The sequence below is a fragment of the Vigna radiata genome, chromosome 5 (genome assembly GCF_000741045.1).
Source record: "Vigna radiata var. radiata cultivar VC1973A chromosome 5, Vradiata_ver6, whole genome shotgun sequence".
Classification (NCBI taxonomy): domain Eukaryota; kingdom Viridiplantae; phylum Streptophyta; class Magnoliopsida; order Fabales; family Fabaceae; genus Vigna; species Vigna radiata.
The window spans coordinates 19,993,146-20,009,014 of record NC_028355.1 but is presented as its reverse complement, the minus strand read 5'-3'; the positions used below and the strand labels follow the sequence as shown (position 1 = coordinate 20,009,014).

The 15,869-nt window shown below is 29.2% G+C and overlaps 2 protein-coding genes across 4 annotated transcripts; both read left to right on the top strand.

Moving 5' to 3' along the window:
* Window positions 1-1,818: 1,818 nt before the first annotated feature.
* LOC106761144 (probable steroid-binding protein 3) lies at window positions 1,819-2,508 on the top strand. The gene has a single exon (XM_014644659.2). The coding sequence runs from the start codon at window positions 1,916-1,918 to the stop codon at window positions 2,216-2,218; it is 303 nt and encodes a 100-aa protein (XP_014500145.1). The 5' UTR covers window positions 1,819-1,915; the 3' UTR covers window positions 2,219-2,508.
* A 3,171-nt stretch (window positions 2,509-5,679) lies between these two features.
* Window positions 5,680-10,801, top strand: LOC106760000. 3 transcript variants are annotated; one of them, XM_022780897.1, is made up of 7 exons: window positions 5,680-6,424; window positions 6,730-7,067; window positions 7,139-7,289; window positions 7,769-8,163; window positions 8,244-8,322; window positions 9,055-9,395; window positions 9,953-10,801. In XM_022780897.1, exons 1-7 carry the CDS (start codon window positions 5,926-5,928, stop codon window positions 10,634-10,636), a joined length of 2,487 nt encoding a protein of 828 aa, XP_022636618.1. In that variant the 5' UTR covers window positions 5,680-5,925; the 3' UTR covers window positions 10,637-10,801. The 3 variants fall into 3 exon arrangements, with proteins under 3 accessions (XP_022636618.1, XP_022636617.1, XP_014498916.1); XM_022780896.1 differs by having other exon boundaries at window positions 7,139-7,436; window positions 7,823-8,163; XM_014643430.2 differs by having other exon boundaries at window positions 7,823-8,163; window positions 9,953-10,800.
* Window positions 10,802-15,869: the final 5,068 nt, after the last annotated feature.

Genomic DNA, 15,869 nt, shown 5'->3' with positions numbered 1-15,869 from the left:
AAAAAGAGTTTACCGTCTTATTTAGATGTATTGTTAAAAGATGTTTTTATAACTTTATTGGTAATATTTTTACAATGTTTTTAAAAAATGTGAAGATAAAATGATAAAGGGTAAAATGATTATAAAAATATATTTTTATGTTTTTAAAAAAAAAATTAAATAATAAAAAAGAATAATATCAAATAAATATAAAAAATTTATGAATTTTAAAATATATTTTTTTTAAACCTAAAAAGTTATAATCTATTTTTTTTAAATTAAAAAATGATTTTAATAACTCTAAAATAATTTTCCTAAATTTAAGATTTTATAATATAATATTTATCATAAAATAATTTTAGGGTTAAATATGTTTTTAGTTTATATACTATCAAACGATTTTGGTTTTAGTCGTTCTTTCAAAGTAAAATACATTTTAGTCATCTTCCTCAAAGAAATTTTGATTTTAGTTTTTCAAAACTAACTATGTTTAAAAAAAGTTGTTCTGGCTAACAGTAGTATGTCACATATTTTTTTTTTCGAACATCTTTCCTAACTTTTCTCCCTCCCTATCCCTTTGACTCGTTCCTTACATTTTCGTCCCTCTACCATCAAACCTCAACTCTCCTTCTCTCATAGGAAAAGATATCGCTATGTCAGCGATGTTTTATTGCAGCTATGGTCCCAAAAGACTCAAACAAAGACTTGTACAATGTCCCAAAAGACCGATTTCCAATCACCCTCGAGGCATGAAACCCCTTAGTGGCCAAAACCTTTCTTCTTCCTCAAACCACGCCACTTCAAAAAAGAAACATACCCTAAAACTACAAGCACGAGGCAGAAAAAAGCAGGACCAAATGGCAACACAAAGACTAAACAAAAATCTCTTACCACCGTTCTTACTACCCTAAGTGGAATTAGAAGAAATCGGAGTTGAGGAAGAAGAAGTGGCGGAGGTGGTGGTGTTAATGATGGAGAAGATGAAGTTGGTAGAGAGAGAAAAAAAGGGTGGTTGAAGAAGAGGGTGCCAGAAGAAGCGACCACGGAGGGGGTGTTTCATTAGCCCTCGGCTTTAACGATGATGGTGGGCTTCCTAGTAGACTGTTTCACAATTCGAATTCGCGATTCTGGTTTGCTTATGGGAGCAGATTGACGGCGGTGTGAACTAGTTTCACCTGGTGTCGTAGTTGTTGTTCTGCTTTCTAATTCGCAGGGTTTGAGACGCGAGAATGGAGGCGAAGGAGACAAACTCAAGGTGTTCGAGTGACAGCGGCGCCTGGTGGCACGACGAAGGTTGATGGACGAACCTGATTCAAGGGTTCTCTCTGCTTCGAAGGCGTCAATGGTTGCCATGAGGTTCGTTGTTTCCTCATTTCAGGTTGCATGATGACGATGGAGGACAATCCCGACGACGATGTGGTGGGGGAGCGGTGGTGTTGTGGCAATTTCGTTTGTGAGCAATGACACTGATGGAAATCCCTGCGCGACGATGGCGGTGGTGGAAATCCAGTCGCAAGAATGGTGCGTTGCAGGTGAGAGAGAGGGAGAAAAGGTAAAAACACTGACCTAGCGTAAGAAAAAAAAATCGTGTCAGTTAGCCACATCAACTAGTTTTTAACGATGTTAATTTTTGAAGACTAAAATCAAAATTTCCTTAAAGAGATTGATTAAAATGTACCTTATTTTGAAAGAAGTAAAACCAAATTGATTTAACTCATAATTTTATAAAATAGATAAAATTAAATAAGAATTAAAATAATATATGAAAATAAATAATTATAATAATAATGAAGAGAAAGAGAGTAGTAGGTGATAGGTGGGGTATATGTAATAAGGACAAGTTGTTGAGAAGAATGAAAGGTGAAGCACTGATTTCTTCATATTCTGAAGCCTCTCATCTCAATCGCATCTCATCTCATCAACGCTGTCAAACTCAATGGACCTCACGCCGCACCAGCTCAGCCAGTACAACGGCACCGACCCCTCCAAGCCCATCTACGTCGCCGTGAAGGGCCGCGTCTACGACGTCACCACCGGAAAATCCTTCTACGGTCCCGGCGGTGCCTACGCCATGTTCGCCGGCAAGGACGCCAGCAGAGCCCTCGCCAAGATGAGCAAGAACGACGAAGACATCTCCCCCTCACTCGACGGCCTCTCCGAAAAGGAGATCGGAGTTCTCAACGATTGGGAGAACAAGTTTCAAGCTAAGTACCCTGTTGTTGGTCGCGTTATCAATTGATTTACTCTTCTTCTTCCCTTTCCATCATCATCTCTTTGTTTCTCTGTTTCTCTGTTTCTGTAGTTGAACCCAATCCATCACCCTCAACCTCACCCTAGTAGTAATACAATAGCAATAAAATTTCTCTGTCCATGCTCTGGATAAGGGATTCTGTTTCTCCTTCTGTTGCTTTCCGAATATGGTACTACAAATCTTCCTAATATCTTATATCTATCACCAGTTTCATGTATGTATAAAGGGGTGAAAGGAGACTAAATAAAACAGAGAGAAATAAATCAAATTTTTCATTATCTGCTGTTTTTTTTTTCTATTAAACTGTAAATTGTTTTATTAGATTTATCCTAGTTGCCGTGAAGGTTATTTGATTTATAGGGTTTAGATTGGAGTACTTTTCTTTGAACTTTTGATTGATTTGAAAAAGCTGGCAACCCTCTCATGAGAAGCCCCTAATTGTTTCAAAACAATTACAAAGATGTGATTTTGACAAAGGAAAAACAAAATCAATCCATGAAAGACTATATTTTCTCCCATTTTTGAATTTGACGTTTTCAGATATTTGACGATGGTGATTGAAAATATACACTGAAGTCTTTGTAAGAGTGAGAGTTACAATGTGATTTGGGAGGTGTAAAGCTCAGAAAAAGAGAGAAATTAAGGAATTTGCTCTGCTATTTACACAGTTAGCATCTCTCTTGCAAATATATATATATATATATATATATATATATATATATATATATATGTGTGTGTACGTATGTATGTATAAATCCTTGATTTAATTCATAATGTGTAAGAATTTCTGCAGTGTAAGCGTATATGGCTGACGTAATCGTGTTTTGGTATATGATTTTCCAGACGTCTGTATAAAATAAGGCCAGTATAAAAATGCAGAAATATGAAACATATTTTTGGTATCACGGTGGAAATCATAGATCAGTCGATACAAAATTAATTTAAAACATATAAATAAATATAAGTTTTATTTTATATATCAAATTTATAATATTGAGTTAATTAAAAATTTGTTAATGTAATTTACGTATTTATTTTTATAAAAAAGGGTAAAGATAAGACAAATTGGTAATTCGTTATATCACACAAGACAGAAATATTTCATAATAGTTTTTTCTTCCATGCAAAGATTTAGAAAGGAAAAAACTTATGTCAATATATGTGTAAAATGGATAGAGTATTTTAGTACATTGATCTATTTATGTTTGTCTTACATGTAGGATAATTTGAATTTGTGAACTTGCCTTAAAATATATCCATTGTTTATAATATATCTACTAATATACTAACATGGTAATGTGTGAATTAGATATTGATTAACTTTAGTTTTTGACATTTAGTTTTTATTATTGTTTTAGTTATCCATATTTATTATGAAATTTCTCATAGAATTGTCCTAAAAAAAATTATATTATAAATATTAATTATTTTAAAAAATAAGCTTATAAAATTTATTATTTTTACTAATTCAATAAAATAAAGTAAAGTTATTAAAATCTTACATTCTAATATTTTACCATGTTTCTTATACAAGACTTACTTATCGATAGACATTATAATCCCTACACTCAGATTCATCTTTATAAAAATTTCCATTTTTCAACTTAGTTTAGTAATAAAATATTACATTAATATCATAGTATTTAATAATAAAAATCATTAAATACTATCACCTCTCATTTGGAAAGAAAGTAAATGAGAAAGTAAATCATACTCTATTATACATTACGCATAGTTGATTATGTAAACATAAATATTTAAAAATATTTTATTATATTATAATAAAATGAATAATCAAAACAAAAGTGATAAAATAATTAATAAAATTCAATAAAATGTTTTCTTGATATATATTTCATACTATAAGAAAATAGTTAAAATAATAAATTAAATTTTAATTATTTATTTCAATATACTTTTTACTTTGAAATGATTTTTCTTACTTTAACTTAAAATTTATTTATATTTTCAAAATATATTTCTTACTCTAAATTATTTTTAAAATCTATTTTTCGGTGACTCTGCTGGGAAATGCAAAATTAAAAAGCCACTTCTTCTAAATTGTCATAAAAAGTAGTTTTTGGTCAGTAAAAATGTCACAACAAGGAAAAAGTAACCCTAGCAATTTTTCATGTGATTTCTTAAATTGTTTATTTCAGCGTTCTTAAATTTAGCCTTCTCCTTTGGATTAAATTGTTTTTTATTAAATATGTTTTTTTTTTCATAAACTTATATAGAAACTTAAAATTTGTCTTAAATTTTATTATATTTTGATTTTTAAGTTTTAAAAATGAATAAATATAAATATAATTTAACAAAAAAGATAAATATTTGTAAGTTAAACCAACTATATCCATTACTTTTTTAAATTTAATATTAAAATATATCCATATTTAAAATAGTTAAGTTAAAAAATATTTTAGGCGTGTTTATCTCCACTACTCCCCACGTGAAAAGTTTGGTTGGTGAGTCTCTACTTCTCTTCTAAGACTTTTTTCCTGTTCAAATTTTTTATTTTATTTTATTTCTTTATAACAAACTACTGAAAAATACTTCTGCTGTGTTGACATCTTTTCATCCTAAAAGTATAATTACAAAAATAATTTCTATAAAGCTAAAATAGTTAGCAAAATTTTATAATAGAAGATGAAATTATACAAAAATATATACATCAGTTATAACATTAGCTTTTATGTATACATTAATATAGAAATGTCAAAAGTGAATCAGAAAAAAAAGAGTAACTATCATGATTAATTATATAAAGTAATAAAGGGAGATATATAAAATAAATAGATAAACGTAGCTACTTTTCTTTAATATTCTTTTTTTTTCTTGGGCTACATTCTCCATACATGTATTATTATTATCCTTTTATTCCATTTGAATATTGTCACATATAGCAAATTTTTTTTTTCTGACGACAGGTTAGTAGTAAATCACTATTTGACAAGAGAAGAAATAAAAAGGAGAGAGCTCATATAAATAAAAAATAACTCTGAAAAATTATTATATATCTATTTTGGAAAATTTATTCTAAAAATTTTATTTTGAAAAGTTCATCTTGAAAAATATCATATTAGTTTTGAAAAGCTTGTTCCAAAGTGTATTTTATATATTATTGAAAGCTTGTTTGGTAAAAAACGTATTGTTTCAGGAAAATTGTTTTGAAAATTATATTTCAAAAGAACATTTTCAAAAAGTATATTGTTTGGAAGAGCATGTTTCGAAAATTCCATTCCAAAAGTTCTATTATGAGAATTCTGTTTAAAAAATCATATTTTGTAAAGCTTAATCTGAAAAATTTTCAGAATACATAAAACAAAAGTTTACAAAAGTGAGAGAGTCATCATTTTAAAATTATGGAGGTGGAGTTAAAAGTTATGGGGTACAGGAAGAAATGTTGAGGCACAAACCCAAGCCCATGTTTATAAATGCAGCTATAGCCAAACAATCGGTGAATGCTGAGCGGGGTTTCATCCCTTATTCTGGATTAGGGTTAAGATTTCAATATTGCACAAACTTGGACTCACTCCCTCTCACTTGACTCACATAATCATCGCCACTGTAAAAGTCCCAAACTTTTTCCACCCCTTTTATGCTCAAACTTCAAAGTCGTGATTTTGTTGCTCCCAAATGCATGTTATGTATGAGGGCACTACACAACTTTGGTGGTGTTTGGTAAGCAACAAACAATGAGTGGCCAAAGCCAAAGTTGTTTAAGCAATGGAACCGAACGATCAAGGATGCATTGGACTCCATTGATGGAACGCTACTTCATTGATCTCATGTTGGAGCATTTGCAGATAGGGAACAGGGTTGGCCACACTTTTAACAAACAAGCTTGGACAGACATGCTCACCTCGTTCAATGCTAACTTTGGTTCACAGTTCGACAAAGATGTCCTGAAAACTCGGTATACCAATTTGTGGAAGCAGTTCAATGATGTCAAGAGTCTTCTTTCTCAATTCGGTTTTTCTTGGGATGCTGCCCGGCAAATGGTTGTGGCTGATGATGATTCTGTTTGGGATGCTTATTTGAAATCTCACCCTGATACTAGATGCTACAGGACAAAACCAGTGTTGAACTTTGATGATTTGTGTGTCATATATGGCAACGCTGTTGCTGACGGAAGATATAGTTTATCTAGCCATGATGTACGCCTTGATGATAAATTGCAAGGACTGCATTTGGGTGAGTATTGCTTCCACCCTATGCATATAATAGAGATTAAGTTAAAGTCAACTTAATGTCGACAAATAAAAAACCATGTTAAGTATGATTTTTAAAGTAGTTATTGAAAAATAAAGAAACTTGAACAAACAGAAGAATTTTTTATCAGTTGACACCATAAAAACCCCGTAAGCTCTCACCGTTTGTACTATTTTCTTTTGTTAGCAGCATTTTTTCCGTTGATAAATGCAACATGTGCAAGGAAATCGGTTAATTGTTCTGTAGAAATGGGAGCTGATGTTAATTATGTTTTCTGCGAGTTGTAGTTGATGGGACAGGAACCGTTGCTGTACCAAGTTCTGATCGTACCAGGACGGATTGGACTGCTTCTATGGACCAGTTTTTTATAGAGCTTATGGTTGATCAGTTGAGCAGGGGCAATCGAGTGGACAATGGATTCAATAAAAAAGCTTGGACAGATATGCTAGCCATTTTCAATACTAAGTTTGGATGTCAGCATGGTAGAAGGGTTTTAAAGAATCGGTTCAAGAAACTGTTGAAATACTACCGTGATATAACAAATCTTGTAAAACAAGGCTTTTCGTGGAATGAACAACAACAAATGCTTTTAGCTGATGATGATATCTGGGATTCTTATGTCAAGGTATGTGGTCAAGAAGAGTAAGTATATGATATACGTGATTCTTGGCACTGATTGACTTAAAACTCTTGTAGGCACATCCGTATGCACGAATATATAGATCGAAAACTTTGCCAAACTATCGTGATTTAGAATTAATATTCAGAAACGTGTCTGAAAATGAGATCAGTAATCTGCAACCGGAGAAAAATCACGAAGATGTCATATCAGAAGAAACAAAGGACGGTGTGTATCAATGGAAAGCTTTCATCACCCTGTTCAACTTATTACGTTGTTTTCCTGCATTTTCTAAAACAAAATTAACAATTTGCTCCATATCGGTCATGCAAAAACCTAATGAAGAATCGTCCTATATATTATCCTTCTACGGAGGTGCGTGCAACTGAACATAAAAATATTGAAGAAATGAATTTGTTTGGAACTTGTGGGTTTTTAAATTTCAACTCCGAAAGGGAATTTCAGACCCCCTTGTTGCAATTGTAGCATTGTCAATTTGTCTCTTCAGATGTATCAACTACATGGAAATACCAAAGACATGTTTGGTCTATAGATGTTTATATTTTTATCTTTTTAGAGCCTTGTATTTATGAATCTAATTGAGATACGAGAATGTTTGAACAAGCTACATAGCTAGCATGGGTAGATTGTATTTGGGGTCCCTTTTCTTTTGTCATTTGTTGAATATGCTATAATTCATATCTTAGGCCTTAAGATCTCTGGAGAACTTAGTAGTTACCTCTGTGATCATTTCCCTGAAGGTGAACTAAAAGGAAGTCGCAACCCGAGCGGCACTGACCGAACTAGAACATATTGGACACCCCCAATGGACAGATGCCTCATTAACTTGTTATTGGACCAAGTCAAACATGGAAATAGACTTGGGCAGACATTCATTTCCCAGGCTTGGAATGACATGATTACATCTTTCAATGAACAATTCAATTCTCAATATGACAAAGATGTTCTGAAGAATCGTTACAAACATTTGAGGAAACAGTTCAATGATGTAGACCATCTTCTTCAGCATGATGGGTTCTCATGGGATGATACAAGAGAAATGATTGATGCAGAGGATCGTGTTTGGGATTCATATACTAAGGTGACTGACCCATTTTCCTCTCTGATCAGGTGTCTTGTAACTTATTGTTCTATTAACAAGTTAACATATAATTTATGCAGGCACACCCTGAAGCTCGATCACTTAGAGTTAAAACCTTGCCTGACTATGGGAAATTGTGTATAATATTTGGAGCGAAAGGTACCGATACAAGATATCTCTATTTAGCACATAATGCACATCTAACTAGAGAATTACCGACATTGATAGCAGGTTTCTTTTTCACATTACTTGCTACAGTAAGTCATTATCGTGGACAACACAGGCTGGTAGATTGTTGAGTGTGGCATGAATGTATTTATTATTACCCTTTACATCCCCAAGTACCTGTTAGTTTAAGCTTCCAGCGGTTTAAAATTTCTTTTTCTACTGATAATATTGTTTTTAGTTCGAAGCAAATTCTAAAGCAAACCTCTTATATCCAACTAAAATTTTGCACGAATTCAATATCACAATGCTCAAGGGCAAGTGGCAACCATGCATTCCTTCCTTTGCTCTTTTCTTTTGTTCCTGGCCAATGGGATGTTCAAAAGTCTATACCAAAATTGATTTAACCAGTTAAACTTAGGTAGTTGAATTTGTTTTTTTCCTGTGAAGATGGAAAGGAAAATCCTGTTCTTTTATTTTCTTTTCTTCAGATGCTTCAAATATAAAAGAGAATCCCATGTCTTGTTGTATCCTATTGTAACACTAAAACACACTATTACTCTTTTATGGGAAGTTGGGCAATGGTTGACATTGAATATCTCTCATTTACCACACTGTCATCACTATACTTCATAGGGTAAAATGCATTCCCTTTTTCTGGGAATCAAGTGTTTTCCTTGTAAATTTAGATGGTGTTCCATATTCTTATGGATATTTCTCGTTTAGGTGAACAGAAGACTGGCGTTTTCTCAAATTATGATGCTGGTTCCACAATAGAGTGGACAGAATCAATGGAACGCCGTTTTGTTGACGTTATGATTGAGCAAGTAAATAATGGAAATGGGATTGAAAATCTATTCAATGAGGAAGCTTGGATGCATTTGGCCCAAACATTCAACGGTAGATGGGGACTCCAATATGCTAAGAAGGTTCTAATGGATCAATATTTATGCTTGATGAAGAAACATGATGACATCTGCAACATTCTGAGTCACAGTGAGTTTGCATGGAATGAAACCCTACAAACAATAATTGCTGATGATGATGTCTGGGATGCATATATTAAGGTTTGGTCCTCTCTCATTTGACAGCATTCTTTTGATATCATCTAGCATTTTAAATATCAGCTCTATGTATTAGTTCCAAAATAGCCCCGTGAACAGAAACATTGGGTCTTTTGCAGGACTACTTTTAAGTTTTCAATTTTAAAAAATGAAATCTTTCTGTAGTGAAAAAATTATAAAGAAGTCTTGAGTTTAGAAGATCATGATTGATAATTGATGATTCCTGTTTCGGGAACTTATATTTGATTTTGTGGATATTTGCTTCAATGTTTGATTGAAAACACCTATGACTTTTTGTTGTTCATTATGAATGACATTAATTTTTTAGTATTTATATGTGCATAGTGTGCATAAACCATAAAAATATTCAAAATAACCATGATATAATCTCTTGCAGTTTTCTCAATTTATGTTATTTCTTTTAGTACTCTTCCCCACTTCCAAGTATCCCATTTCCTTGATTGTGTTAGCTTGCGTAGAGGTCTATTGGTGGAATAGTTTTCAAATGCCGTTTCTTCAAAATATTATGATTACAACTTGTTGCCGAATGATGTTTGCAGGATCACCCAGATGCTATCTCATATAAAAACAAGTGTTTGTATCTTTTCCATGATTTATGCAAGATTTTCGGAAACAAAGTAATGGAAATATCAAATGTCAAAGCGAGTAATCTGGAGCAGCTTCACTTGATGGAAGAAGATGATTTTACCATCGACATGGGTTTGAATGAAACATCTGAAGATTTGGTTGATATCATCAATGTTGACATATCAGAGCAAGATCTGGGAAAGGGAAGGGAAAATGATGGTGAGGAATCATTTGGGAATTTGGTGGTGAGTGGCAGCAATGAAATTGATATCGATGCCGTTGAAACAAATGGAAATTTAGATGTGGCTAGTAACAATGAAATATCGAACCAAGACAGAGAAAAACCAATGACACACCATGTGAGGAAAAGGCCTGGTACGATGATGTCTAGAGACTCAACACTTCCCAAAAAGAAGCTGCGAATGAAAGAAGCTTTGTCTGAGATGGCTAGTGCTGTGAATGCACTGATGAATAAGAGAGAGAACAGCAATTCATCATTTGAAGATGCTTTGAATGTTCTTCAGGCTATGCCTGACATAGATGAGGAGTTAGTAATGGATGCTTCTGATCTGTTGGAAGATGAGACGAAGGCAAAGATATTTTTAGCTTTGGACATCTCTTTGAGAAAGAAGTGGTTGCTTAGAAAGCTTCGATAGTAAAAACCACATCACTCAACTGTACATTCTTCTTTTCCATCTCCAGATTCTGCCATCATATGTCGCAAAAGAACCAGAATCGATTAGTTTTATTTCTAGTCGATATATGAAATCCATTTGATTGGAAAAGAATCAGAATCGATTGGTTTTATTTTTAGTCAATATAGAAATGGAAAACTTAAGTAACTATACATTTAAATTAGATAAATATAAAAATTAGAAAAAAAATTGAAAATTAAAAACAAAATCATATTAATAATCATGAGTTTCACTTGTTATGTTTTAGTTTCAAGAAATCCATTTTCAAAGATAAATTATCATAATATAAACTTCATTTGAGTATGATTATTACTTGGTGTAATTACATACATTCTTTACAAAACCCAGCAAAGTGAATTAAAAAAAAAGAAGAGAAAAATGGATCTTTATTCTAGTCTTAAAAAATATATAAAAGTAAATTAAAAACTATAAAAATAAAATCTTCTTAACCTGGTGATATTACACAAATCCAAAAATATTAAATCGAAAACTTCTAAACATCCATACATTATAAAATGCTACTATAAACACACACACCCCCGTTAAAAACAGCAACAACTTTTTTTTTTTTTTTGTATATATACACAAACCATTCAAGGAAGCTGGAATTAAACATTTATGTATTTTTAACGCATATATTAAGTTTTAGATTAACTATGGATATCAAATCTCTTTTAAAATAAAATTTTAAATGATTTTAATGTTATATTAAAAAATAAATTTTTAACTTAATCCGATTTTATTAAAATAAAATTTATATTCACTTATTATTTTTAATTAATTAGAATCTCCCATCAAATATGCCAAAAAGAATCTCACTTTCTCTGCATTATTGAAAAATGAGAATTAATGAAACCACGAGAGAAATGAAAGAATGCTGCAACGCAATCTGAGAGAATTGACAATTATAGAAGAAAATTTTGTACACGTAGTTGTATGCGACATAAAAAATCATACTATACGATACGCCAAATATTAGGTGATACGTATTTTATACGATGAACACGTTGAGCAACCAACACACCCAGATAGAGAGCATCTTTTATTAAAAACAATGAGCTCAGAGATTTTCATAAGATTCTCTCAATTAATAAATTTTGTTTGATTTTCTGTGACACGTGTCACACACGAATGTGACTTGCAAGTTGCGAAGGAATTGTGAATATTTTCAACTTTTTTATTATTATATTATTATATAAAAAAAGAATATCCTGCTTCAAATTACCAGGTAGATCTTATACCTTTTCACGCAATTATTTATCTTCAAAATCCTCACATTGCTAATTATAGAAGTAAATCGATGATTCATCACTTTAAGCAATTTATTAATAATTCAACTGTGTTTAGTTTCCTTTTGAGCCAGAAAAAAAGGGCTTATGCACGTTTGTTAAGGTAAATTGTTTATTTATTATTTGTCTTTTTCATTTGCCTCAACTTGCCCATACACTCAAAACTGTTAATCAAAAAGATGAAGATTCCCGATAAAGTCATGGTACGGATTAATTAATATAATAATTCTACTTTATTAGTTAATTGTTTTTTTAATTTTACATTTTAAAATTAACCAAATTTGTTAATTCTTATCTTCTAAATCAGTTTTATAAGAAGAGTTAAGTTTTAAAAATTTATCACATCACGATATGTTTCATAAATTTATTCTAATGGGCTGTTGATATGCAACACTTCAACTTTATATGTTTCATAAATTGGTTTATACCTATTAAAATAGAAAAAGATGTTTTTATCTAAACATGAATTCTATATCTATAGAATTTGTGACGGTTAAATGTATTGATTAATCATTAAAATAATATATTATTAATTATTAATATTATATATTTATAAAATTTAAGATAATTTGATCTATTAATATGTAAGATAACCTGATCTGTTAATAGTTGATAATTATTTATAAACGATAATTAATTTCGATATATTTATATAATACAATATTATAAAATTATTTAAAATCGTGAAAAAAAAGTTAACAATTGTATATTTAAAACCAATTAAGATGATAAGATTATAAATTTGAGTGCATTTATTACTCAGTTATATATATATATATATAAAAGATGTGAGTAACATGTTAAGAGTTTTACATAAATTATTGATAAGACTAAATTATATTATATAAATTTGATGTAGATTTTATTTGACAAATAAATTTCTTCTATAATAAACGATCATAAATATTAATGTCATATGGAAAAAATGAATACAATTCATCCATTTTTATCATATTGATATTATAAAAAAAAATTAACTCGTTCATTTAATTATGTTACGACAAAAAAATCTATTTTTTAACGTATCTTGTTTTTTTAACGTATCTTGTTTTGGTTGAATTAGACTCAAAGAATTGCACTTGTTATATTACCTTCATTCATAATAAAATTATATTTTCAAAAATTAGGTCATTTCGTTTAAGAATAAATTCCTTATAACCTATCAATTTTATTTTTTTTTTCACAATACTAACTCGATCATAAAAATATTCATCGACTCTCATAATTCAATGTTTTCCTTTATGTGAATACAAGATTAGTAGAAATTTCAAATTCAATACATTATCTACAACCTCCAATAAACCGTACATTTTCATATGAATTTAAAATATCACACCATATTATACAAATACTTCTCCCATTAATGAAATTTATAACATGTCATCAAGCATATACATACATATATTTTTATTACTCACCACAACTTAAAGCATTTAAATGTATTTTAGAAATTTAAGATATTTACTTTACCCACTCAAAATATCCATTCATGCTTAGGTTTTGTTTGCTAAAGTGTGTTTTCACAAAATGAATTTTTGTTGGTTAAAGGATTGACTCATTTAACAACTAAATACTAGAAATTCTTGCCAAATGAGTTACCAAGCCACTTTGAGTGATCAATTTTTTTATAAAATGAATTTTCATCAATGAACAATTTACTCACATAAATTCAAACCATTCAAAGTCTCCTTCAAAATGTTTGTTTAATGAGTAAAATGATATAAACTCTTTGAACTTTAAAAACTCACTCCAAAGAGTAAACGATTATGAATAATTTCAGAATATTTGATTATTTATCATTCTATTGCCTCAACTACTATTTTTACCTATTTCTTATACTATAATAACTACATTTTGTTCTAAACAAATATTATACCATAAATAAATTTGATCAAATTGATATATCTTACTCAAGTTACTACCAAAAACACGTTACAATGTCTAAGTTAACAATTCATTCCAATATTCAATCATCATTAATGATAACAAAAAATTTCAAACTGATTGCCTCAAGTGTAAAAGCCACATTACTCTTAGAAGCAAATGTTTTAACTTATAACTCTCGTTAAAAATAAACTAATTTGTTTTATCCGAATAAAATTTATTCATTCTAAAAAAGATCCAAAAAGTTTCTACTATCTTAATATATATATATATATATATATATATATATATATATATATATATATATATATATATATATATATTAAAAAAACTCAATAAAAAATTTGACCACATCTTAATAATATTTGACAAATAAAATTTATCTTAAACTTTATTGATTTACATAAAGCCACTTTGTATCCATGCATACTAAACTTTTAAATTCTAACTCAAGAAAATAAATAAAGATGAGAGTACTTTAAAATCACAATTTCTAAGTCAAACTTTTATATTAAAAAAAAAAAAAACAAATTCATCACAATCTTACATAAAAATGGAAGGAAAAAAAATATAATTTCAGGGAGATGGGAGTATTTTCAAGATGAGGATTGAATAGTCAATTTTTCTATTTATAATATCAATATTTTAATAGTAATAAAATATCTAAGTTTCTATTAAGATATTCCTTCTATTCCAATTATAATAATAAAAAAATATACAATTTTTATTTCTAAACTAAAAAAAAATATATGAATTTAGTTTCTTCTATCCTGTTTTTATTTAAATTTTGTATTTAAATTCTTCATATGAAACTCCTTAAATGTATAGATCTTAATGATATTTATTGAAAATATAAGGAATAAAAAGATATTATTTAAAATAAAATGAAAAAGGTAAGGAAGATTTGTTGTTTTCTTTTAAAAAAAAATAGCAAGATTTAAGTTTGATTCAATATCATACTAAACTCAAGTATGAGAACCAAAACAAATGTTATGAAATAAAAACGAAAAAACTCACACGACCAGATAGTAATGTTTTTCTTCTAAGAAACTACTATTTTAGTTTTTGAGAATACATAACATTATTACATTATATTTGAAACTAATTAAATTTTAAATCAAGTAATTGAAAAAGTAATTAGTCAATTAAATTAATTTAACTCCTCAAACTTTATATTTTTCATAAATAAATGCCTCGACTTTTAATTTTGTCCTAATTGATCCAGTTTTATTTTAACACACATTCAATTTAAAATTTATTCTAATTAATCTTCAAATTTATTATTCTTGAATAAATGTTTAAAGGTTTCATTTTATTTTAATTACTTTTAAGATTTACTTTTTCTTACAAATATATTTTTTCTAACATTTTTAAGTTAAATATTTTTTTATTAAAGGTCAATAACTCATTAGTTTTTTTTTTTTCTGTTTGTTGTAATTCATTTTTTCCATATTAACATATAATAAAATAAAGTTTTAAAGACAAAATAATAACAAAAATTAAATAAACACGTAATATCTATACCACATTTCTAAAAGTTTATTTGTTATAACACTTTCTCTTGTAAAAATAACATGATCTTAAAATAAACTTATAGAACAAGTCTTCACACAAGAAATTTTCAATTTTTTATTAAAAAGTTATTTTCAAGAATTAATTTGACAAAACCATAATAAATGAAAGGGAAGAGATATTTGCTCACTATTAATATCAATTAATAAAAACATATTTAGCATAAAAAACAATTATTAAATTTCATATTTTAAATTTAAATTCCTTATAACACTTAATTTATAAAGAAACTATCTTCTTCTATGTCACACATTATCTTTCCATATTCTCATATAATATTTCTTTTATTAGTTTTCTTAATATTTCACTATAAAATAAATACATTCCAATATCACACAACTATTCAGACTTTTTTCACCTCACCAGTAAAAAATGTATACAGAAATTTAAACAGAATTTCAAAATATTCGAATATTTATTACTTTATTAAATTTGGAATAAATGTTTTA